The sequence below is a fragment of the Sphaerodactylus townsendi genome, linkage group LG09, assembly GCF_021028975.2.
Source record: "Sphaerodactylus townsendi isolate TG3544 linkage group LG09, MPM_Stown_v2.3, whole genome shotgun sequence".
Classification (NCBI taxonomy): Eukaryota; Metazoa; Chordata; class Lepidosauria; order Squamata; family Sphaerodactylidae; genus Sphaerodactylus; species Sphaerodactylus townsendi.
The window spans coordinates 74,972,868-74,998,515 of record NC_059433.1 but is presented as its reverse complement, the minus strand read 5'-3'; the positions used below and the strand labels follow the sequence as shown (position 1 = coordinate 74,998,515).

At 42.3% G+C, this 25,648-nt stretch overlaps 1 protein-coding gene across 1 annotated transcript; it reads right to left on the bottom strand.

The window, feature by feature from the left end:
- Window positions 1-1,780: 1,780 nt before the first annotated feature.
- On the bottom strand, window positions 1,781-24,761 carry TMEM65 (transmembrane protein 65). The gene is made up of 7 exons (XM_048507501.1): window positions 24,154-24,761; window positions 8,789-8,833; window positions 7,061-7,128; window positions 6,722-6,776; window positions 5,707-5,749; window positions 3,812-3,917; window positions 1,781-3,185 (listed from the first exon to the last, which is right to left on the bottom strand). The coding sequence occupies exons 1-7, from the start codon at window positions 24,482-24,484 to the stop codon at window positions 3,090-3,092; spliced, it is 744 nt and encodes a 247-aa protein (XP_048363458.1). The 5' UTR covers window positions 24,485-24,761; the 3' UTR covers window positions 1,781-3,089.
- Between the last annotated feature and the right edge of the window lie 887 nt (window positions 24,762-25,648).

Below are 25,648 nucleotides of genomic sequence, written 5' to 3'. Positions count from 1 at the left end.
TACCCCATGCATAATTTTGTAGACTTCAATCATATCCCCCCTCAGCCGCCTCCTCTCCAAACTAAGAGTCCCAAACGCTGCAGCCTCTCCTCATAGGGAAGGTGCTCCAGTCCCTCAATCATCCTTGTTGCCCTTCTCCGCACTTTTTCTATCTCCTCAATATCCTTTTTGAGATGCGGCGACCAGAACTGGACACAGTACTCCAAGTGCGGTCGCACCACTGCTTTATGTAAGGGCATGACAATCTTTGTAGTTTTATTATCAATTCCTTTTCTAATGATCCCCAGCATAGAGTTTGCCTTTTTTACAGCTGCCATGCATTGAGTTGCCATGCATTGAGTTGACATTCCCATGGAACTATCAACTAAGACGCCTAAATCCCTTTCCTGGTCTGTGACTGATGAATTCCTGGTCTGTGACGGGATAGAGGATGGGGATTCTCCAGCTTGTGTGGAAAACACATGTAATTGGTTGGTATGAACAGAACTAAAAGGGTCAGTGTTGCATAATGGTTAGGGTACTGGACTAGGATTTGAGAAATCCAGGTAAAAATCTATATACTGCCAAGAAACTCACAGATTAATGTAGGCCAGTCGCTTTCCTTCAGCTTAGCGTGAGGATAAAATGTAGAGGAGAGAATCATGTATATTGCCCTGAGCTCCTTGGAGGAACAATAGAGGGTAAACCTATTTTATAATCACGAAGGCACATTAGTTGTGTCACCAAGAAATTCAGCTGTTGTAAAATGCCTCGAATTTGGGACTGCAGGGTTAAAGTAATGGAGATTCAGCCCTAAGCATTTATACTTATAAATGTTGAAATTGTCCACTCAAAAGTATATTTAAAAAATCCACCAAATTAAATGGGTATTACTTTGGCTACGTACGCATTAACCTATCAATTTTTTGACTGATCTCTGTAGCTGTAACAGCAACTCGATGCGTAGATCCTAGTAGATGAACACAGCCCATCTCTGTGCTATGAAAAGCATCGCCTGCTGGTTTCTATAGCTTCTATAGACAAAGAGCGATTCAGAGAGCTTTTCTCCCTGGTCAGTTGGCAACCCTGAGCACCAACACTATTTGTCCAACTTGCTACAGCCACAGGTCAAAACCAAAATTCTGAATTTAAGCTACAGGACAGCTGAAATGAACTGCCCGATCTTTATTTGGTTTGATTTGCTTTGTGTTGCACCTTGAGTGTGACAACACATAAGGCAATATGCGCCTGACAGATGGAGAAGAGAAGCTGCTGACCACACATTCACAAAAAAAGCCACGATTTCATACTGAAATGCCTGGCTACGTGAAAAAAAAAGTCTAGGATGCTAAACTAAAAGCATCAAACAATATATATGAAAGGAGGGCTCTGGTTCAGTGGCAGAGCATCTGCTTCGCACGAAGGTGGTCTTCGATGCAATCCTATGCATCTCTGGTTAAAAATGATGTGGAAGACCTTGACTGAAAGTTCTGGAGATCTTCTACCAATATGAGAACACAATGCTGGTCTTGATAGTCCATTGGTCTGACTCAGCATAAGGCAGCTTCATGGGTTCATACAGCTGAAGGACCTACCTTTTCCTTCAGAAATCCAGTCTTGTTTATACTACTACTTAGTTGTATGTTCAAAAAGGTGGATATTTCAACACCACGGTTGGATATTTGTCAATCACAGCACAGAAGAGATTCAGGTCTCCTACCAAAGTTCCAAATGACGCTACATTGGATATTCATTGAGCACTGACTACGATTGTAAACCAATAAGGCAAGAAACCCTTCTGTCCTAATAAATGAAAAGTAAACAAGTTTATTTGTGCGAATTACATTCTGCAAATGAGATCCACTCATCCAGATGTAGACAAATTTAGACATAAATGTCCAAGACACATCCAGAATAGCATTCTTCCACAATTAGTATCAGAAAGAGGGTCCTCAAGATCATGGTTTATACTTCCTAAAGCAGGAAACATCGAGGGAAACAGGCCTATTTCACATCATCAGTTCAAGACTTAATTTTGTATCCTCTAATCTCCAACTTTTATATCACATGTAAATCCACATCCATAGCCCAGTATGCTGTACATTCTGCCTTACCTTTTAAGTGCTCACAATCCACAAAGACAACCTCTCTTCAGCAAACCAGAGGACCTTTATTCAGATTGCAGGTCAACCTGCCGTCAGTTTACATATAAAAAGATCCAGGCAATGCAACAACTAGTTCTCTTGATTGGAAGAACGGGGGAAGATGGCAGCAAAAACTACTTATCACTAAGCATGATTTTCAAAAGTTTTGTTGCAAACAAATTGGGCAATAGAGCTCAGAACGGGAAAGACAAGTGAGCGGACTTTGCCAAGAGTTGCTGAAGAAGCAAGATACTTTGCATAGCTTCCTGAACCCAATCACTGGGCAAACTCCAATTTCCCATGGGAAATTATTTATTCCCTGATCTATAGTGCCATTTTGATAACACCAGGGATGCATTCTGAGCTACATAACTTTAAAAGAGGCAACATGTGAAACAGTGACTTATCTGTAAGAAGCTGACTAGTCTTCATAGTTAATTGTTTCAGCAAATATCCTAGCAAAAAGAACTATTTTAAGCAATATTTTGTTTAAACAAGGTCTCATTTGGAGCATACACTGCACAGCCAGTGGCTCAAGAAAATGCCAGCTTTCACCCGACCTCGTTGAAAGTCTGGAAAGGAGTGCCTGATGAGCAGCAAGGGCAACTGGATTCATGCGTTTCAAAACTGCTAAGGAAATATGCAAACCCCAAAACCATACAGTGAGGGGGGCAGGCGATTACTGTAATAGTACTTGTCAAGGATTGCAGCAAAGAGGGAAAATGGTAAACGTCAATGGCCAGGGTAAATTGGACACACACCAACGGTTTACATAAAAAAGAAACACCCTTATAAAAAGATGTACTAAGACAAAGCCACACAATAAGTTAGTGTTTCCATGAAACAGCATGCGGTTTTGTTCCCCATTCTATACATTACTGCCTGCTAAACCCTAAATATTTTTGACAGCTTGACTGTATAATTGAGGTACATTATTTTACATTTTTATAAGCATTTGTAAAAAGGCTAATTTTTCTCTTCCAGTTTTTTTTCTTCGTCTTTAAAGAAGAACAACGGAAACATTCCTAAAAGGCAGCCAATGGCCACTCCAATGGCCTTACCCTGTGAAGAGAGAGAGAGAGAATAAAGAAGTCATAACTAAATTGTCAATTGCAAGCCAGTTCAGATGCTGAAGATCTAGGAACACATATTTATACATGAGAGAGATGCCCAGTTTTCAAGCTCCTTCTATCTACAAGTCAGCACCAAAGTAATTTACATTGTTGACAGCCTCTCTTCTAAAAACAGAAACAGGAACATTCCTGGAATAATGGACGTAGAAATACCTGGGAAAGTACACGTAGCAACTAAGAAAGAGTATCCAGAAATCATCTGTCTACCATTTCTTGCTTCATCACCATCTAAACATGCTTTCTGTTTTGCTTCCTTGGAGCCACCAAAGCTCCTTCTTGCCAAAATGCTGAAAAACTTATAAATGTTCAAAGACCCCCATTTGCAGACCTGATTTTTCTCTATAGTTTGATCTGGGTGCAGAGACTGAAGTCAACATTCATTTACGGAAGGCTATTATACCTGCCGAGCAAGCCGAATGGTATAGATGGCCATAAGCATGCAAATTAGGATCTACGGCTTTTTGTTTCAGCTGAATGACAGAGCTACCTCACAGAGAACATCACTAACTGGCAGTCAGACAGGACAAAGCAACAAATAGAAGAAACGACACTCACCAAGTGCGCGCTAACACGCGTTTGCCACATGTCAGCTTGTTTCGGCGTCAAGTCGGGAATGGAGAGGCCCAATCTGGAAGCAAGAGCTTCAACGTAGCCTGCAAGGCTGAGGTAAAACACAACTGTTTTGAGCACAAAATACACTGAATACATATTAGATACTGTGGGCTCAAGTTCTTTTGGTTGGGGGAACAGCATGACATTATACACTACACCCTAAACATCTGCATCGCCTATGTGTGGTGGTGGAAAGTGCTGCCAAGTAACAGGTGACTTATGGCGACCCCACAGGCAAGAGATATTCAGAGATCTTTGGCCACTGCCTGTCTCTGCATGCACCGAGAGAGTCCTGACAGAATTGTGACCGGTTCAAGATCATTCAGCGTGTTTCATGTGGAGGAGTGGGGAAACAAAACCAGTTCTCCAGATTAGAGTACACCACTCTTAACCACTTCTGGCTCCATTGCCTGGCTAGAGCTATGTTAAATGTGGAGTCAAAAAGCTAATGCTATTACATAAGGAGTTATTCACACAATTTGTAGGTATGCAAATCTTAATACTCTATGAGCAGTAGACACTTTTTCAGGGTCACCAACAGCAATAATTTAGGGACTTTACCATAATTCAAATAAGGGGTTTTTAATAACTGTGTTTACTCTGTCATATCAGCCAACAATTGTACATTTCCGGTCATGGATGAACAAATGTTACTGGAAAGTCAACACAGTAGACATACCCAAAGTTTCCATTTCTGCCACATAGCCACTTAACCTGTCCAGGTGAATATCTGAGCCACTGAATGCCAGTGCTGCTTCCTTAAATGTCCTGTTGGGCGAGCTCATGTTGACCTGCCTTCTTATTTGCCAGCTGCCAGGGTCCCAGCAAAACCAGATGAGAAAATGCTAATTCTAGATTTAAAATGGTGCAGCAGCGATTCTCTTTTAGTTTTTAGTACAGATGCAACTCCATACATAGCTCAGCACAGAGCATAATATGAAAACATCTCCATTTCTGTGTTCTAGATCACTGGCCTTCAGCGCATGAGTTGGGACTCTCAAGTACGTCACGGAGCTCAAGCCCCTCTAGATCTGTTTTTTGTTGCTTTTTGAAAGTTCCTGCTGCTAATGTTACAGGATTTGTATGCTGCATCATCATGGAACCAGCCTTTTCATATGGAACCATGGAACCAGCCTTTTCATATGCACACTGACAGGAGCCGCTGGACAGCAAGGTGACATCACGCAGCACAATCTATTCCTCCTGTCCTGCAACTGCTGCCTCTGATGTTGCTTGCAGCTCAGTGGGTCTCTGCTGCAGCTCAGGAGTTACAAGCAGGCTCTGGGTCCAGAAAGGCTAAGACCAGTACTCTAGAAGACTCCGTTTCTTTTGGAATTGCTTTTGTTGGCACATAACGATGCAACAGAGTAGAAATTTTTATGCACTCTGAAAATGCTGGTTTGGTCTAGCACAAGCCCCTAACAACTTTACACTTGAAGTACCAGATCTCAAGTGCGATTCTAGGCATGAACAATGGAAACGTTAATTTTTTTCAAGGTGGGCCACTGGACTATATCCCAAGGCTTAGAGTTTCAAAAGTAATCTTAATGCTGAGGGCTTGGAGGAACAATAGCTGCTAAAGACAAGGACAAAAATCCCACAGGTAAAGTGCAAGTCTAGCCATACTTGTCACTTCTGCACTGCAGCGTTCAACTCTTCATTTGCTGTTATTCCACTTCCTAACTATATCTGACATCCACTTGCATCCAACTTGGATCAGAGGAAAATGACACTGCCTATATTCAAAACATGATTGGGCACATAAGATGTATTAAGTTTTTAATATCTGGCGTTACTGTAACAATAGTAAGTACTTACGAGGTACAACAAACACTTACCCCAAACCGGCTAGGTCCGAAACAAGGTTCCCCAAGGCAGCAGCTAATATTAGAGAATTACAGGTATTACAATATTATTATTTTATCAGATTTACATCCCATCCTTTCTTGACCATTAGTCAGGCTGAAAGACATTATACTACACAAATGATATGGACTTTTAAAAGTCTAACCGTATAATAATTCAACAATATACAAAACAGATGGTCAGGATCACAGTTCTGCAGAGGAATTAAAGCTGTAAGAATGGAACAGTTCAAAGTAACCCCTTTATAATGGAACTGCTTTGTAGTTTACTGCAATGACTACTGTACATATCACCTTAGTTTTACTTCCACCTTTGTAATTTCACTTTCTGCATTGTTTATAGTACACTTAGCCTTACACACTCCACATAGCTTTGAATTCTGTAATCCTAGTCCTATTGCACTGTTCATTGGATGTCTTACAGAGACTGAATATATTACTCTATATTCTGAAATCCACGAGTCTCAGGTAGAAAGGCGAGACAGAAGTCAAAGGATTGTTATGTTTGAGTCAAACTCAGTTTCTTGCTACTGGTGTTTTAAAACCAATTTTTATTTTTAGGGATGTATTAATCATGTTCGGAAAGAAGTTCTGATTCCTAAATTACATTAAAAAACTATTATTACCAGTTTGCCTTCAATTTTACTGTCAGCTAGCTAAGCCCACATGAAGTGAAACAATTCAAACTATGACACTTTTGATTTCCATAATTAAGAGCATTATAAGAAATACATATTTCCTTTTATCATGTAAACTAAGATGGAAACTTTTCCTTGAAACTTTTCACATGTTAAACAAGCAGATAAGGGAAATCCAGTTCCATGATTAACTCAGTCATCTGTAAGACTATGCTTGTACAACTTGTTTGTGTATAGGGGAGTCAGATTATTCCAGGATCACCTTTGTAAGTACTTTACATACTTTTAACAATTACTTAAATACTGAATTAAAGATTTTATATATATATACACAGACACAAACTACTTGCCTGCCATAGTAGAAATTCCGAGAACAATTCCTATTGATAATTCTATTTGTGTCCCCTGCAAATAAAAGGAGAATAGTTCAATACAAAAGTTTCATTGCTTTACTATACTCTGACTAGGTTACAGCCATTTGACTTACATAAGGACTATAAGCCCCGCCCCTCTCCTAGAAGCCCCCAAAGGAACCATGCAGAGTACTAATTTGCTGTGCATGGTGCACTAAGGCAGCACTGAAAACAAAACCAACTTCGCAGCTGTTTATTGTTTAGTGAACTAAAAACAGAAACTGGCGAGAACCTCCTACAACCAGTAACTTTGAAACCAAGAGTAATGTGACTTACCGCTGCAATCATAATGGCATTGTCCAAAAATCCAAACCCTACAAAAGGTATTGCATTATGGAAAAACACTAGAAGAAAAAGACAAAATGATGTTTGAGAAATTATTTCAAACACACACAAGCCATCCAATCTCTCCTATGTATAGAATTACTTTGAGAAATCTACATCCAAATCAGCCCTTTGGAACTAATTGGGCTAGGGTACATCTGGATGGGAATTATTTAGAGAAACAACTATATAAACTGGGTGTCAAGATCATTTCTTGTTTTCAGGGAGCTTTCATGCAATCCAGTTCGCAAAGCAACAATGACTGGTCTCCACTGGTTGCCTCTGCATTTCCTGTCCATGGGGCTCATTTTAACTTATAAAGCAGTAAAAGGCCTGAAACCAAAGTATTCAAAGGCCTCCTTATGACAATATGATCCTCTCTAAGCACTGCATTCTGCCACTCAGTTCTTTAATCAATTCCTGCCTTCAAGGATAGAACTTTTTAGTGGTCATACCACAGCTCTGGAATGCTCATTGCACACCTGGTACTATCACTGATTATGCTTTGGCATCAATCCGAGAGTTATTTAATTTAGTTCCTTGTTTGCCTTGATAGTGCTCTTAAAACCAAATGAGTCCAAATCAAGTTATTCACTTTGAGTGGCTGCTGCTGTTTTAGCTGATTTGTATCAGTGTAGGTTAGGATTATTTTAGGATTATTTCACTGTATCATGAACTGCCTTGAGTCCTCCAAGTGAGAAAGTGCAGTGTACAAATTTCCCAACAATAAAATAAGAATACTGCAGATAAGCTAATTATAAAATTTCAAAATTGGCTAAATGGTGCTCTCAGTGTGTTACAAATGCCAAAATGGCTGGGGCAGTCATTACTTGGCACACAGTTCCATAAATGGGAGGGGCACATGGACAAAATACGTTGCAGGTACATGTATGCATTAAGTGCCGGCAAAGTTGCCTCCAACGCTTGGTACTCTATGAATCAGGGTCCTCCAAAATGTCCTAATGTGGCTTCTTTTATACAGGTCAATTAATCTCATACTGGTTCTTTGTCTACGGCCTTCAAATTTCGCTAGATTTACTTTATCTGATACATTTTAATAGCCATTTCTGGTTGTAGTGCCAACTCTCTGGAATAGCTTCCTGAAGTAAGCCAGGAAAGTTCCCACGTTGGTCTCATTTGAGCAACTGTTCATAAAAGAATAACACAGCCAATGATGCCTTTTCTGCTGTGGGCAATGTTTAGGCGAACTGTATGCTTGCAGTACTGTTTGCCTGTATTTGACATTTTACAGCCAAGTTTAATTCTTTTGTGCAGTGCTTTGTTCGCAGAGCCACAAATACAATGAGCCACTGTGAATGCCCAGAAAACAAAATGACCTTGTAAAGGGCTGCAAAAAAGAAGTTCCACCATATCATGGCTCCTGTTCTCACCTTTGACCTCACTGCCTTCACTTCAACTGCTCACTAAGCTTTCTAATAAGAACTCCCTTTATTAGCTAAAGGACTTTTTGTAAAAATGTTGATTTCCTTAGTTAATTCAAATCATAGCTTGGAAAGGGAAAGAAGCAGAGAAGAATTAACAGTGAAGAGTTAAGTAATCTGAATTAATGTGTCCCTCCTCTAGAGTCAAGTTTTGCACTGATCTCCAGCAAAACAGTTTCACAGCGAAGTGTGAAAAAGTTTCCTACACATTTGCTATTTTTAAAGAATAGGAATTTACCATGTTTCAGCTGCCCAGTGGATGGTGGCTCAACCTCCAACTTCTCTAGAAAAGTAAAAAAAAGGTAATTAAAAGCACGATAAATATATTTGGATGGTCATTCCACCCTATAACAACGTAATTTAAAAGCAAAAATAGGTTGGATCCAAATCCAAAGTTTCTCCCCTCCCTCTTCTCCCAGTAATCCTGATATATCCTAAAAGCTAATGGTGGAATCTCAGGGTCCATGTGGACAAAAAGCCACACAGTCCAGAGGGCTGCAGAGAGAGGGTCAATATTGCCCCCCCCCCCCCATCTCCCTTTTTGCCAGCAGGGCTGCCACTGGCACAAGAAACTCCCTTATTTATTTTTCGTATTTTTATCCTGCCCAATTCCCTACAGGGCTCAGGGCAGCGTACAACCATTTAAAAATAGAATATATTTAAAACAGCAATAAAGCAGTTAAATTTAATAAATACAATGAAATACAGTACAGTAAACAACAACCTAGTAAGGATGACGTCAAGTAATCTCACCCGCGGGAGGCCGACTAGGATGAAATCTAACCCGGCTGGCCTGATGGGAACGCCAGGTGGAATAGCTCCGTCTTGCAGGCCCTGAGGAATTGATTTAGATCCCACAGGACCCTGATCTCAATAGGAAGCTTCTTCTACCAGGTTGGGACCAAGGCCCTTTCCGCATGGGGCCAAAAACAGCGGCCCAGGGACGGAAAAACACCAGTCCCTGGGCAGCCATTCGCACAGGCAGTGCTCCTGTGCGGCCCCCAGCGGCGTGAAGGCTCTGCTTTCCCTTCCCAAGGGAGGTTTTTTGAAAGCGCCACCTTCTAAAAGGCGCCGCTTTCCCTTCCCCCCCCCCCCACTCACCTTGTCCTCCAGCGTCGGTCTGGAGGGCTGCTGAGACCCTGAGACCCCTGGAGGTCGAAGGGCAGCATGGGCGGGTCCCTGCAGCCCTCCAGACCGACGCTGGAGGACGAGGTGAGTGGGGGGGACGCAGAAGAGGCGGCTCAGGCCGCTCACACGCTCCCGCGTGACCAGCTCCCTCCCCTCCACCAGCATGTTTTCTAGTCTAGGACTGTCAAAGCTGTGGCCCTCATAGAAGCCAGCTGGATGACCTTTGGACCAGGGATCACCAGAAGATTCCCCTCCAATGAACAGAAAAGCAAGGTGGGAGTATCCCAACAAGTTCCCCATCCTCTCCCTTATGTAATGTGCTTTGCATTCATGCAAATGCCATAACTTCCAACATCAGCTTTTAGAAAGTTTCAGGGGCTGATGGAGGAAGGGGAAGTGAGAGATCTGTGCTGGCCAGAGTGTTCTGCCAGCACCTCTTTCAATCCAATCCAAAATATAGATGAACTCATTACAAGATTGGAAAATCCAGTTTTCCCTCTACAATTCAGCTATTTTTATACTGTGGTTTCAGCACTAAATTTACAAGCTTCTGTTAAAACACAGGGTTCCAGAGTGTTACTTAACTGCATGATGATACTATCCTTAAATCGAAGCCTTAACAAAATACATTTTCACAAAGAAGATCATTAGCTATTACACTGTGCTTGATAATTTGTAGCACTGAATAATGCTAGACGTTCCAACTATGTAGTACTTGGTCTCTCTTTCCAGGAGATTTAGCCCCTTCACATTTAATTGATCTTGATTAATAATGAATTAAGAAGAGATCTTCAAACTCTACCCTTTGGGTTACCCTAAGAACAGCTAAAAAGAGAATTTCTACTCTGCTTTACAATTACAATTCATGAGCTATCTTGATATAGCCCATTCTTGGTCAAAAAGGGCACAGCTGAATGTGTCAAGGTATGAATTAGAAGCAGAGCTGGAACTCTTGAGCATGACCTACTACTGACGTTACCACATAAGGATATTGCATTGCTTGTGGAAAGAAATCTGTATATTGTTTCGCAATGCAATCCTCAATCTCTGTGAAATCTTCAAAAATGATACCATATTAAGTACACAAAAAACAACAGAAATCAAAACAGGAAAAAAACATATCTCAGTTTAAGACATCTTCTCATAATATTCTAATCTCATTACAACCAAGACACTGTAAGTCAAGCATAATTAGTCCAATAATAAATAAGATGCTGGAAGCCAGGCACAAGTGGTTTTTGCAATAAGATGTCCGCTTTCAAGGATTTTTCTTTAAGGCGCAAAGCCCTCTTATCAACGTAGCTTGTGTTGAATCACATTCCTATGCTTTCTTGAGTTTGAGATTTCAAACCATCCTGATGAACCATGTGACTTGTGCTATGAAAATAAATCTCACATTAAGAATATATATGTATTATTTAATATTTTAATATATCTGCAGCCCTCCCCCCCCCCGCAAATTGTACAAACTTACTTGAATTACATTCCTATGTATTTCTAGAAGTTATGCCACAAGAATTCAGAAGTTTTAGTTTTCTAATCGAAAACTGAAACAAAACCCATGATAGGGTTGCCTTTTGGGGGGGGGGGGGAATGGAAAGAAAATTCCACTGAAACAGTCTCCTTATACAGACTGAAGGATAATCTTATCTCAAGTTACTTTCTATAACACAGTATACCGAGCAGTAGTTTTCTCTCCAACCTGCCTGTCAAGGCAAAGCCAGGAAATCACTTGCCAGGATGCTACCAAGACAGTGAAAGTATGAAACACACTGTACTGACCAAAATATATCCATGGTTCAGCAAAAAATCAACCTTCACTCAAGAACCCATCAAAAGTAGTACTACAACGCCAAAGATGTCTCCGGACTAGTGGATAAGAGGCACAGAAACCCAAAAAAGTTAACTTTGACCTTAACTGGAAAAAGATGTTACTGCAAATAGATCGGAAAACTAGCTGAAGTTCTGGGGTGTTGTGTGGTGTCTGGGCTGTTATGGCTGTGTTCTAGTAGTATTTTCTCCTGCATCTGTGGCTGGCATCTTCAGATCCTCTGAAGATGCCAGCCACAGATGCAAGCAAAACGTCAGGAGAAAATGCTGCTAGAGCACGGTCATACAGCTCGGAAACCACACAACACCCCAGTGATTCCGGCTGTGAAGGCCTTCAACAAGAGCTGAAGTTTTACTAATGAATATTCCTCATTGAAAATACATTCAGGTTTACTACAAGCACAGATCTTGCTTTTGGTTAAAATAAGTATACAGTCTTTGTCTAGGGAATACTGGACAAATTTCTCAACGTGGTGAACGCCAAAAAAACTGATTTGTGTTCAATGTCATGCAAGAGTACCATCCCTACACCAGCTGAAAAGGGAATTATTAAACATGCCTGAGTGACCACTACATAAATAATTCGGATGGACTATTCTGATACCCATGTCAGGACATTCCCAATGACACACAAATACTACAATGGTGGCGAACCTTTGGCACTCCAGATGTTATGGACTACACTTTCCATCAGCCCCTGCTAGCATGGCCAATTGGCTGATGGGAATTGTAGTCCATAACAACTGGAGTGCCAAAGGTTTGCCACCACAGTACTACAGTGACTGTATTCATATTTAAGCTCAGGTGTTTACTAAAAATTTAGAAACAAACTGAGAGAACCCAGAGCAAAAGTGGTACCTCAGGGCAATCCAGTTTTAGACTCCGCCAGTTATTTGAAAGACCCAAACTCAGTATTTGTTTTGCAGCCGCTTTTATCCCCAGCGTTGCCCTGGTAACTTAGGCCAAATTCATGGGTGCCACTTAAAGCATTAACCAGTCCTTCTCATGCAGGTGATGTGTGCATCTGAAAACTGCAACAGCGATTTTAACTGCATATGTACTGTATTTCTAATCCAAATGAATTGCCAGGAACAAAGATTTATTTCAAATCATACTATAGCTTTGAAGCTTTGCAATGTTCATTTAACCTGTCTTAAACTGCCCCCTACGGAGGAATTCCTTGCCAAGTGCTGAATGCTCCTGATGTACCTTACCATCTTAAAAAAAAATCACTGCGTGTTCAAAAGAGGGCTACGTTGGCAAAACAGATTTTTTCCATATTAAGAAAATTAACTAGCAACCCTTGTGTTTTATGAAGGTCACCACTCCTTTTTGCCAGCTAAGAAAACATTCACATTTAGGCCTCTATTCTCACTGGGTATCAAGAAGGGAGAGTCTAGTTACTTGATCTTCTCTGCCCCAGCTCAGAAATGCTTTAGAGAAAGGTTCAGACTCCTTTTGTTCCAGAACGTTCAGATAACACTGTCAATGGGTAGAGAGATATCAGATAGAAATTTTATCTGCATGGCACTTTAAATGAATTTTCACTAGTATGCAGAGTGGAAACAGCCTGACTAGTTTTCTATAAAGCCTCCTTCTGGTTCTTCTCTGTGTAAAATATCGGTTCATTGAAAAGGTTGCGTAGACACCTTTTCCCTAAACCTGAACACCCTATGATAGAAAGGAACTTTAGATTGAGAATTCCGTTTGACTGGTCCTTTTTAAGGTTTGCTGTTTGCTCTTGGATAACATACTCCATGTTGACTGCATATTAAAGGTTTGAATCAGCCTTTGGCAAATGGATTCTTAGAACATCAGACAACAACACTGCTAAAAGCAGAGCCTTGCAGTGCTGTGCCATTGTTTTCTATTATTTAATGCATTTGTACCCGCTGTTCTCCTCAGTGGGGACCCAAAGGAGCTTATATCATTTTCCTCTCCTTCATTTTATCCTCACAAGCCTATGAGGTAGGTTAGGCTGAGAGAATGTAACTGGCCCAAGGTCACACAGTAAGCTTCCACTGCACAAGTAGGAATTCAAACCCAGCTCTCCCCAGATCTTAACCACTATTTGAAGCATATTCCACTGTCAAACAGTCCTTGCCACGAGAAAGTTCCTCCTAATGTTCAGGTGGAATATCTTTTCTCATAGTTTGAATCTATTACTCCGTGTCCTAGTCACTGGGGCAGCAGAAAACAAGCTTGCTCCCTCTTCAACATGACATTCCTTCAAATATTTAAAGATGGCCCATAACCTTCTCTTCTCCAGACCTTTTACCATTTTGGTCACTCTCCTCAGAACACACACCAGCTTGCCAATATCCTTCTTGAACTGTGGTGCTCAGAACTGGACACAGTATTATAGGTGAGTCTGACCAAAGCAGAATAGGGTGATACTATTATTTTCCTTGATTGGACACTATACTCCTATTGATGCAGCCCAGAATCACACTGGCTTTCTTAGCTGCTGCATCACACTGTTGCCTGATGTCCAACTTGTGGTCTACTAAGTCTCCCAGATCCCTTTCACACGTACTGTTGTCAAGCCAGATATCACCCATCTTATATTTGTACATTTCTTTGTGTTTCTTTTGTCTAAGTGTAGTACCTTACACTTCTCCCTGTTGCAATTCATTTTGTTCGTTCTCACCCAGCTGTCTAATCTGTCATGGTCAATTCTGACCCTGTCCTCTGGGGTATTAGCTACCCCTCCGAATTTGGTGTCATCTGCAAATCTGATTACACAGAACCGGTTCCTCAGCAAGTCTTTTCCTTGCACACATACAATTGCTCCCAGCCTCTGGGGTAGACCACAGCATTGGTTCCTAGGTGAGCATGATTAATTATGGAGGTGATTTACTGCTGGCGCAGCTGTTAAAGGAGCCTCCCACTGCATCTTTGTAGCTACTTCCCACCATAGTAGGTTTTTTGGTGGGAAGTTGAAAATCCCCTATAAAGGCCAATCTAGGGCATAATTTCTCCCTCCTACCTCAACTAAACTCCCTAACTCTGCCTCAGTACTGGAGATAGAACAGGGGTCTGCAACCTGCAGCTCTCCAGATGTCCATGGACTACAAATCCCATCAGCCCCTGTCAGCATGGCCAATTGGCTGATGGGAGTTGTAGTCCATGAACATCTGGAGAGCTGTAGGTTGCAGACCCCTGTGTTAGAAGAAGTGAAAGAAAAGGATGAGGGGAAAATAAAGAGTAAGAACAAAGTGCAGATTTTTAGACAAAATACAAGCAAGTTAGTACAGGACTCAGCGCCTCTTTCTAACACTGCTCACCCTGTCTGAGGCAGAACAAGAACTGGGGAAGGGTGACTCCCACTACAGGAGACAGGAAATGGAAAGAACTTGTTCCTGCCTCCCTGAAGGAAGGGGTGAGAGTCACGCAAGGAAGCTGTCCTTCTGCCTCAGAGGGAGAAATATAAGCTATACCAGCCAAGATAACTGGCAGGCAGCAATAAATATTTGTATGGCAGGATGCTATTGGAATTCAGCAAATTAAGCATGGATCAGCACTATTGAGTCAGTTAAGTTGCCCACATGCTGGAGAGATTGCTGCAAAAAAAAACATCAATATGTTCTGGATTAAAACTCAAAGAAAAATATGCTTTGAATATGTGTCAAAATATTCAGATGACAAGAATTGGAATTCAGGAAAAAGTGCATACCAAGGCAGAGAAAAGACAAAGGCACATGTTTACCATTTTGCATACAGGTTGAAGTCCTTCAGAAATGTTTTTTGTTTTTTATTGTTCTGGATTACTCTGGTCAAGCCAGATTCAGATACAGGCATGCATTTAAGAAACCCTAGGTATCTAGTTAGCTTTCCTATACCAGATCATTTAACTCTTAGACCAGAACTATGCCTCAAAAATGCTATAGGTTCATTCTGGGTGCTGTATACAATTAGATACTATTAGACAATTCTCTTCTTCCATCCCTGAGCCCACCAGGGGACGGTGGTATATACATTAAATATCCTATCCTAAACTTTTTATTAAAGCATGGCTACTGTGTTCTTTACTAAATTCACAAAGTGTTATACTATTTATTCACCATTGTTAACCACAGCATTCCAGGAGAGCAATTACAAGACTCCATAAACGGCATAAAGGTTCTTATTCCTAAACGTAAGCAGACGAGAAGGCTTTTCTGAGAAGGAGAGCCTGATCAATGCTACTACCCACATTTACAGGATTTTAAAATCATCTCCTCACATACCTAACCGTCCCACTTGATAAGGACACAGATTCTTGGATAACTCATTTTATAACCATACAAGGTTGTGTATATTTGAAATATCTTTTCAGAATGTATATAAAAATGTTAGTCTTGCTACTTTTTATCTTAGCAAAGACTATTTAAAAATAGTGATTACAAGCTTCTCATATGAATATCTTTTGGCCTTCAACCAATTCTTCCATCCTTGAACCAGATCTTCACCTGTGCAAAGTTGGACATTCTTGTAATTCTCAGAAGTTTCTGCACTGGGACCTCCCCACACTGTTACTACTGATCATGAGTAAGATGGCTTCTAATGATACAAAACCATATAATTGTGTTTCTGCTTTGCCCTTTTTATTGTTCTTCAAAGGTATTTTATTCTGAGTCTCTAGACTCTCTTCTTGGCATGGTTTCCAGTTTTGTGTTGCTTATGTGTGCCTGAACACCCTTATGAGCCTTCTGGTCAAGTCCAGCAACTGCTCCTCAATATTCCTGGCCATATTCATTATATTATCCCACGAATAAAAAACAGAAGACTGAATATATGCAGCAAACAAAAAAGGATAAAATTACTACACAAAGAAACACACTTAATAAAAACAACATTTATGGTATACAATTATTCTCCTGCTTTTGCTCAGAGCATTCATGCTTTTAATACAGCAATACCTCCTTTAACACTAGTTGTTCTTCCCTGAAAGTACAATGCTAAGTGAAGTAGCTCTGTAAAAGGTATCGATCACACTGAAGGAGTTGGGAATTCACAGCTGACTGCCCCTGACAAGCCTCTGTTCTGGAACATTCCAAGAAGCCTCTCCAATTCTCCTTCCTTGTGGGGGCTTCACAGCACAACAGTGACAACCGCCTCCTCTGTTAGTCGCACTGTGGCTTCATTCCTAGCTCTTCAAGAATTATAGATCTGCAGTGTAGTTGGAAGGTGGTCATTTCAGCCACAGAGGTGTTGCAAAAATTCCAACCCAGCCATATTTTTTGATAGTTCAAGCAAACTGCAGAGCTGCAACCTGGTGCCCTCCCCTGTATTCTATTTTTAAAAGTGATTTGATTAGACAGCTTTGTAGGATATATATAATATATATACACACATATATACACATATACACACACACACACGTATGTATATATGTATGTATGTTTGTATGTATGTCTGTACATATGTAGTTTCACAAACCAATTGACTTCGTATCCATGCTTCTAAATCATGACAGAACTTCTGATAAGGTGGGATTCAAATAGTTTAAAATACACCGACATCCTGATTAAGAGGTTGATGGATTGAAGTCTTAGGTGCATGCACATAGACTCAAAGTCACAACCACGTCTTAATAGATCTGTAAGTGTTAGATTTTTAAATCAAGCCATGGCCCTCACTCTGGTAAGAGAAAAGCAAGGCTGTTAACGACAGGTCACTTTGGAGGTCATTCATTTATAGCCGTGGTTCCCAACCTGGGACACATGCCAGAGCGTTTGGAGGTATGCAAAGGAATTATGTAATGGATCTGCTAATACGAGGGTACAGTTTTAGGGAAATAAGTAGCCAAGGGGTACATGAGGTTGGGAACCACTGATTTATGGGGCTGCCATAAGTCACAAACGACTTGATGATGCTTAACACACACACACACGAGAGCATAAATGACTAATCTTTTACAAGACAATCATCTAATAACAAGCCCCAATGTTATGATTCTGTACTGATGAAAACATGCCAGGTTATTCACAACGAGCTAAAGAGAAGGTTCATCATACCCCAATTGCCAGCTGGCTCTGGTGGCACAACCTGCTTCCTGGGCATCTCAAATGGCACCAGTGGCTTAGGATACCGGGATGCTGAAGTTTTCCAAACATAAGAAATCAATCACACTAGTTTGCCTTTAATCATTAAAGTATTTACAATCCATTTTCAACTATCAACGTCTAACAAATTAAGAAGAATTTATTACAGTGAAATCCAGTATATTTCACCAGAGGAACAGACATTTTTAAGTCAGATTAATCTTCAGACATAAGTAAAACCTGAAGGTTTGGGCTTTAAGTGTTTGCAAAAAAATGCCCACACTACTGAGCACAACTCACTTCTAAACATGTTTATATGGAAGTAATTTCTAAAGAGTTTTCCATTTCCAAAGACTTACTCCACAGTGAGTAACGCAGCCTCAGTTTACTTCATAACATTTAATTTGTGAAACATTAAACTGAAAGGAATATTACTCTGAATTTTCCCACCCCTCCCTACTTTAACTTCTCCAGTTGCTGTTTTTGTTCAATGATCTGTCCTGCCATGGGTGTCTATGACCAGGCTTGAGTTGCTAGGCAACAGCACCGTGCAGAACTATCTTTCAGAATCTTAGTCAACATTCTCCATTTTAGGGACATTTCAACCCCCTTCTTCCATTTTTTTTAAACTTAAAAATACTTCTGCAGAATAAAGGACCTGAAGAACAGCCTGCTCCCTTATGAACCTACTCGACTACTATGGTCATCTTCCAAAACACTGCTTTGGGTGCCACCACCTTCTCTAAGTGGGTGGCAATCTGGGAAAGAAAGGGCTTCTTGGTAGTATCATCAAAACTCTGAACTCTCTCCCCTGGGAGATTCATCTACCCCCTTCTTTCACCATCTTCTGCCAGTTTCATTTGGGAGTTCTCTCAGTGATCTTTCCTTCTTATCCAATGTTTTAGTTGTTGTTCTTATGGTTTTTTGTATTTATTTCAGCTGTTTATTGGTTTTATATTTATTTTAGCTCTGTTTATTGATGGTTTTTAAATGCAATTTTATTATGTGTGTTTCAATTTGTTACTAAGTTGGAGTCCTTATAAAAGAAACAACATAGGATAAAAAATGTAAAATAAGGTACTCCAAGTCTGTAGAAAAATGCCCCCGACCCTCTGAACATGGCCGCACTGCATAAATTTTTACCAGCATTTTTTTAAAAACTCAACAAAAGCTCCTCTGATTGCTTTTAAATAGCTGTTTCCATTTGGTAAGGTTAATTTCAATCTTGCTTCTTTTTCCTGGGTGGGGGTCGTCCCTCACTAATCTCACACCATCTTTATAGCTGGATGCTCATTCTTGCATCTCTAAAAAGGCATCCACATTACCTGGGGCCCATACTTAGAAAGCACCAGGTCCTAGGAAACAATGTTCTGTTGTACCACTTTTAAAATACAGACTACTTTCAGCAATGGATCAAAACTCTTATTTAGATCCTGAATAACACTACAGCATTAATCTTCTGTTCCTTCACATACAAAATATAGCTCCAAGCACAGTACAGAATGTCATTTGAGTTGTAAATACTGTACTATGACTCTGCTTTGCAAATAAAACCACCTTCTGCCTACCTAGAAGCTTGGTGCTGAAAGGATCCTTCGATGATAAATGGAATTTTAACTGGTTGATTACAACCAGTGAAGTAGTCAGGGAGCCATTAACAGCAATTTGTGTTTGTGTGTATGTGTGTTTAATCTACTTGCACCTGGATGTACAACAAAAGGACACTACTGTTCTCAAAAGCTATTTACACATTATGGAAAACTTCAGGGGGAGGGAAAGAATTCCTACTTACCTTAGGTTCCCCTGGCATGGATAAAGGAAAAGTTTCACTTTGTACCAGGCTCTGGAGACACACTGAACTAGCAAAAATTTCTTGCTGCTTTTAAGTGTCCAAAGCCTGGTATGAAGTAAAAAAGAACTGAACCACCCCCTCCCTCCCCTCCTACAAATCCTTAGTCACGTGCCAAAGGGCTTGGCTGATGGGAAGGGCGGGGTGGTGATGGTATGAATGTCAGCTGCTTACTGCAGCCACAGTTTGAAGGCCGTTGCATGCGTGTACAGATTGCATTCTGCAAGTCTGAATAAGCAAGAGAGAAATTTGAAGCTTCTGCACTCAACTGCTGAATTATTGTTAAAAGGAAATAATACATTCTGGCAAAGTTTTGAACACGGCTTTCGAAACAAGGCAACACACCATTTCAAAATTAACAGCATCTTTGTTACTTATGTAATTTAAATTCTTGTTCTGAATCACTGCCATTACATTTCACACGCTATTTTTGCAGAACCACAAGTAGCTCTGATTCCTCACATATTAAAACTATTGTAAGAATATTGCAGCTATTCATTTTACCTCATCTAAATTAGAACCAACATTGTGTGATCTTTCAAACCAATGCTGTTGTGTTCCTCAGTCAATGGTAAGAAAGAATGTTTTTTTCCTAGAAAATTGTAAAGCTATACACATGCGAAGGCAGTAATTGCACCCAATTTTGATCCCTCTATACACCCATAGACACAGAAATACTAATGGAGCATCAAATTAAAGCACTCAGTCAAAACAGTAACTGTTTCAGTTTGCCAAATATTCATAGAAACAAAACATCCCAAGTAAATGGATACTTGGCAGCCTTCTCTAGAGACTGGCTGAAGTACTATGAAATCATGAAGGAGGGGGAAGAGCTGCCAAGCACTCTGACTTCACTTTATTTAAATCAGAAGTGAGATCCATATACATGACTGCAGAAACAGCTTGCAAGCTGAGGGCCGTGCAGAACTAACGCGGAAAGCTGACGAAAGCTTCCAAAAGAAGAAAACAAACAACAGTTAGCCAGAATCCAGTAAGAGTTCGACTACGTGTTATAGTCTGAATGCTTTCTTTTGCATGTCTGGCTGCCAGGGTTGTATGATCAAGGAGGAGAATGGTGTGCATCATCCTTTTTACCCAAAGGGGGATAAAAAACCCTGGGGGGCGCTTTCACACCTCCCCATGCCATTCACTTTCTTAATAAAACCATCCTGGCAACCAGATTTATTCAGAAATTATTTATTTTTATTTTTTTTTATTTATTGTTTCGATTTATAAACCGCCCCATCCCGAAGGGGCTCTGGGCGGTATACAACATTCAAATGTACAAATAAATTAAATCGATAACAACAATATAATACTAAAATCCATTAAAACTACCTAAAACTTCTTAAGACAGCGATTAATGTCATAATAGGTGCCCTACTATGGCCAATTCAATTTAGATCACCCCAGTAAAAGAAAGGGAGAGGTCAGGATCCTCTCTGGGAGGATAATGAGATGGTTAGGTGCATCAGATGGTATGTGCAAAAAACATGGTATGTGCAAAAACACAGGGAACACAGGGAAGGAAGGAAAGGGGAAGGGGGCGCCACTCAGCGACTGGACACTCCAAAGGCCCGGTGGAACAACTCGGTCTTACAGGCCCTGCGGAATTCGCCAAGGTCCCGCAGGGCCCGGACAGCTGGAGGAAGAGTGTTCCACCAGGCCGGGGCCAGGGCCATAAAAGTCCTGGCCCGTGTGGAGGCATAAAACATAACCCTTAGGAGACCTTACAATAGTCACTCTCAAACAATTTTATTCTGGTGGATATGCGGAATTAAGTAGGAAAAGAAATTATTCAGAAATCTCTGCCTGTGTCAAACAAAGCCTGAGTAACATTATGGCTTCTTCTCACATTACGGCAGTACTTTTTTGCCCCATGTATTATTGTTATTGAGGAATGACCCTTTATGAGCTCATGCATAAACATTCCCCTGACTACCTGGCAAACACCTCACACATTTAGCATCTGGTGAAGCAGATAAGCAAGATGGCTCATGTTTTCTAAATAATAAAAAAATTCCTGTGAGTCTAAAAGGTACAACTGAATTTGCTTTAAATTGGTCTAAAATAAGCTGTGAAAACACCTAAACAAATGGTAGGGGAAGAAAAGAGAAAGTCTACCCAGCTAAAATCAGAGTTTGAAGAAAGTATTTTAAAGGTCTCACCCCTTGATAGTGTCACAAGCTGAATAACCGCAGTCTAGAGATATTTCAGTTAGACAGTATAAATAAGAAAAAGTACATGGAGGAAAGGTGAAGTTAGTTAGCTGAGCTAGTTAATTTTCTTTTTAAGATGCTCAAGGCTCTAGTCACATAAAAAGTTGGTGTGAAGCAGGACAAGTACTGAAGCATCTGACAGTGTATTTACAGAGCTTAAGAGTGTTGGACTACAACCTACGAAATGAGAATTCAACACCCGCCGTGTCATGAAACTGACCTTGGGCGATTTGCTTTCTCTCAGCCTAACCTACTTCACAGGTTTAGTGAGAAGATAAAACAGGAGACGAAGGACCAAAATGAACAGTGCCCTAAGTGCTTTGGTGGAAGGATAAGATAAAAATATAATATCCTAATTCCTAGTGAGTCCTGTGTAGGAGTGAGATTTTTGTACACCATACCAAATGGTCGTAAAGCAACATTGAAGTAGAAAGCTGAAAGCATTCTTCTTGTTCAGGGCAGTATTATAATATTACTGCTTAAGCAACCAGACCCTTGGTTTATCAAAGTCAATATAGTCTCCTTTTACTGGAGCAGGGTTCTAGATTCATGTCACCTAATTCCTGACCCTTTAAGTAGAAAAGCTGGGGATTGAAGCTGATGCATCTCCTCCCCACACCAAGCCACCCTGAACTGAGAGCCCACACCTACAGGACTCCCATAGGCAGTGTAAATCCAATATTGTCACCTACCCAGGTCTCGAGGCTCCTATTTGGACACCCTACCTTTTGACATGGAATAATATTATACATGTGAATTAAGGAAAACAATCTCTTCTACATGCACAAAAATGGCTTACTGTCTCACAGAACTTTACTGCACAGCTTTCAGCCACAGGGAGGAAAATGAAACTCCATATACAGTGGCAATAAACCTCTGAACACCAGTACTAGGAGGCAGCACCAGAAGGCAGCCTTTACCACGGTGGTCCATTTGTTGATGCGCTAAGGCAACAGTTTGGCCACTGGTGTAACAGTATGTTGGCCTCAAGAGATTAATTTAATACAGTAGGTTCTTCTAACGTTCATTAATTCTAAGGCCCTAACAATTTCTCTTAGGTGGTTGTGAGTTTTCCAGGCTGTGTGGCTGTGGTTTGATAGCGTTTGCTCCTAACTTTTTGCCCTCATCTATGGCTGGCATCTATGGCCATGCAGCCCAGAAAACACACAACAGCCAGTTGATTCCAGACCTGAAAGCCTCTGACAATACAATTTCACTTTACTTCATTCTTCAGAAAGAAAAAACACCACGCATCAAGACAATTTGACAGCCACCGCTTCTGAACTGGCGGCCTTCTCCTCCAACTCTGTAGTCACAGAGGTTCACCACAATTACTCAGTTCTCAAAAAAGTTATATTGCATAGATTGACAGACAGGATTCCTCCATAAGTTTCAAGGGCTGCAACCTGGCACAGAAAAGAACTCCAGGACTGTGTGCCAACTTGTGAAAGCCAAGGGATAGCCACCAACTAAAAGTGCACTTAGCTTGGAGTTCAGCCCTATCAAGCTGGATTGAAGTGCATTTCTCATAACCCAAGAGAAAGTTGCTCTTCCTTTGACTCTGATGACTAAACAACACGTGATGCTGAAGTCCTGTCACTGGAACTCCATGCCTATAATTTAGTCCTTAAAAGCAACCAGCATGGAAAAAAACCAGAAGAATTGGTTTGGGTTTCTTTTCTAAAAGTCCCCCCCCCCCCCTACACACTCCCTGTATCACAACGGTCTCCAAAGGAGATCAAACCTATCCCAGGTGGGGGAAGAAATCAGGTACTCCTATAGTGCTAGTTCCAGATTTGGGGTGGGGGTGTTATTCTACGGCAACCCAACAAGGATCCCAACCCAAACAACCCCACAAACAACAGCCCCAAACGAAACCTGGATTGCCTTCCCAACTGAAATATTGTGACATTGGTGCTGCTCATTTGCCAAACTCTTGCTTACTTAATTTTTCCCACCCTTAGAATCATAGAGTTGGAAGAGACCCCAAGGGCCATCAAGTCCGACCCCCTGCAACACAGGAACACACAATCCAAGCACTCCCCAACATATGCTCATCCAGCCTCTGTTTAAAAACATCCAAAGAAGGAGACTCCCCAACGCACTCTCCAGAGGAAAGCAGGAATTCCACTGTCGAAATTCCAGGCCCTGGACTAGTCAGGAAGTAAGCCTCCTCAATGTTTTAGGGTGGAAACTCTTTTCCTGCACCTTGAATCCATGACTCCGCGTCCTAGTCTCTGAGGCAGCAAAAACAAGCTTTGCTCTCTCTCTTGACGACATGGCATCCCTTCAAATATTTAAACACGGTTATCCTGTCCCCAGGCTTTAACCTCTTCCCCTTCTCCAGGACTTTAACCTCCAACCATCCCCTAGCTCCTCTTGTAAAACCCTGTCGTGGGTCCCATGGTAAGAAGGAGCCTGTCTCGACTCCAGTGCTTCATTCTGTTGGGATCTCGGGCGTTTATTCTGCTGCTGGCTCCGAGGAAGGAGGCGGGGAGGCTCCAGAGGTCCGAGGGAAGAGGCGGCGCCCCCCCGCCCCGCCCCGCCTCACCTTGGGCGATGGCGATGGACTCGAACCGGTGCAGCTCCCTCAGCAGGCAGCTCCGCTCGGTGGAGTGCAGGCTGTAGATGAAGTCGCGGGCGCCCTGCGCCGTGTTGAGCGCCTCCATGGGCTCCTTCTTGGGGTGGGTGCCCAGCGGGCGGCAGGAGCCCCACCGGCCGCGCCCGGGGCTGCCACGGAGGAGCAGGAGGCAGCAGCGGCGGCGGCGGAGGCAGCTGCACCCGAGGCTGCTGAGGGGCCGCCGCAACGACCGCTGCTGCTGCTGGAGCCCGAGCCGGGTAGCCCCGAGGAGCGGCAGGCGGCAGCTGAGCCACGTCGACATGCCGCCCCTCAGCGGGAAGACAAAGGGCGGCGGCGACGGCCCGGCCAGGAGGAGCTGCTGCTCATGGAGCCTCGTCGCTTCCCCTGCAGCGGCGGTCGGTCAGCGCCGCTCCCCGCGTCGCCTCAGGGCGGCTCCCGGTAGCCGCGGCATCGTCCCCCGTCACGGGCTGGACCGGCTCCCTTTCCCGCCTCGACTCATCGCAGGAGGGAAATCTGCGGGCGGCTCCTTCCTCGCCAGCAGGTCGGGCGGGAGGGGGGGAAGCGGCGGCGACACTCATGCCACTGCACGCGCGCCGGGCTCCAGGGAGGCTCCCCCGGGCTCTCCTCGTTTTCCTCTCCACCTATTGGGAGAGCGGGGCTCGCTTGCCTGCAGGCATGCCTCGCCTTCTCCTGGAATGAGTGGCGGGCGGTGGGCCACGCCCAAATCCTGGGAAGCTGATGCCCTCCTCCCCCTCGTCCCGGGGATAACGGCTAACGGGCACCTGGCCGCCCCTGACAGATTTTAAGAAGCCGAGCCAACCAATCAGGGCGGAGGGACCTCGCCCCGTCCCCTCTCCTGAGAGACATTCAAGAAGGCGGTTGCCTGACAGACGGTTTCTTGGCGGCGACCTAAGTTATTCTGGCTCCTTTTTAATAACCAGGACTATTGGAATTTTTATTTTATCTATGTCATTTGTAGTCCGCCTTCCGCACTTGGACAGAGAGGGAATCAGTATAATCGACAGGATGGCAGCCAGTGGTGTGACTGTGAAATAGAAGTGATGTAGGAACGCTGTCTAGCTCGGTGATATGTGTCAAAGTTGACATGTTTTGGGTGAGAAGCCAGCATTCACCAGCACCCAACAACAGTTCTTCTCCCCGTGACGAAAGAAACTGAAGGAACAAACATACAAGAAATATGTGACCCTGTCTCACCCAGAGCTTAAAATGGATTCTCAGCACAGGATCTGTCATCTTCAGAATTGTGATTGGTGGTGACATGAACAGGTAAAGAACTGTTCTTCTACAGTAGGGCTTCAATATAGCTCTGACACCTCTCCTGGAAGGTTTGCAAGTGGATTTTGCTATTCCGCACAATAAAATCCAGCTGCAAAGTGCGTTGAAAGTGGATTAAAAGTGCATTATTCTGCTTGTGTGGAAGAAGCCAAAGACGCACGTGTCAAAG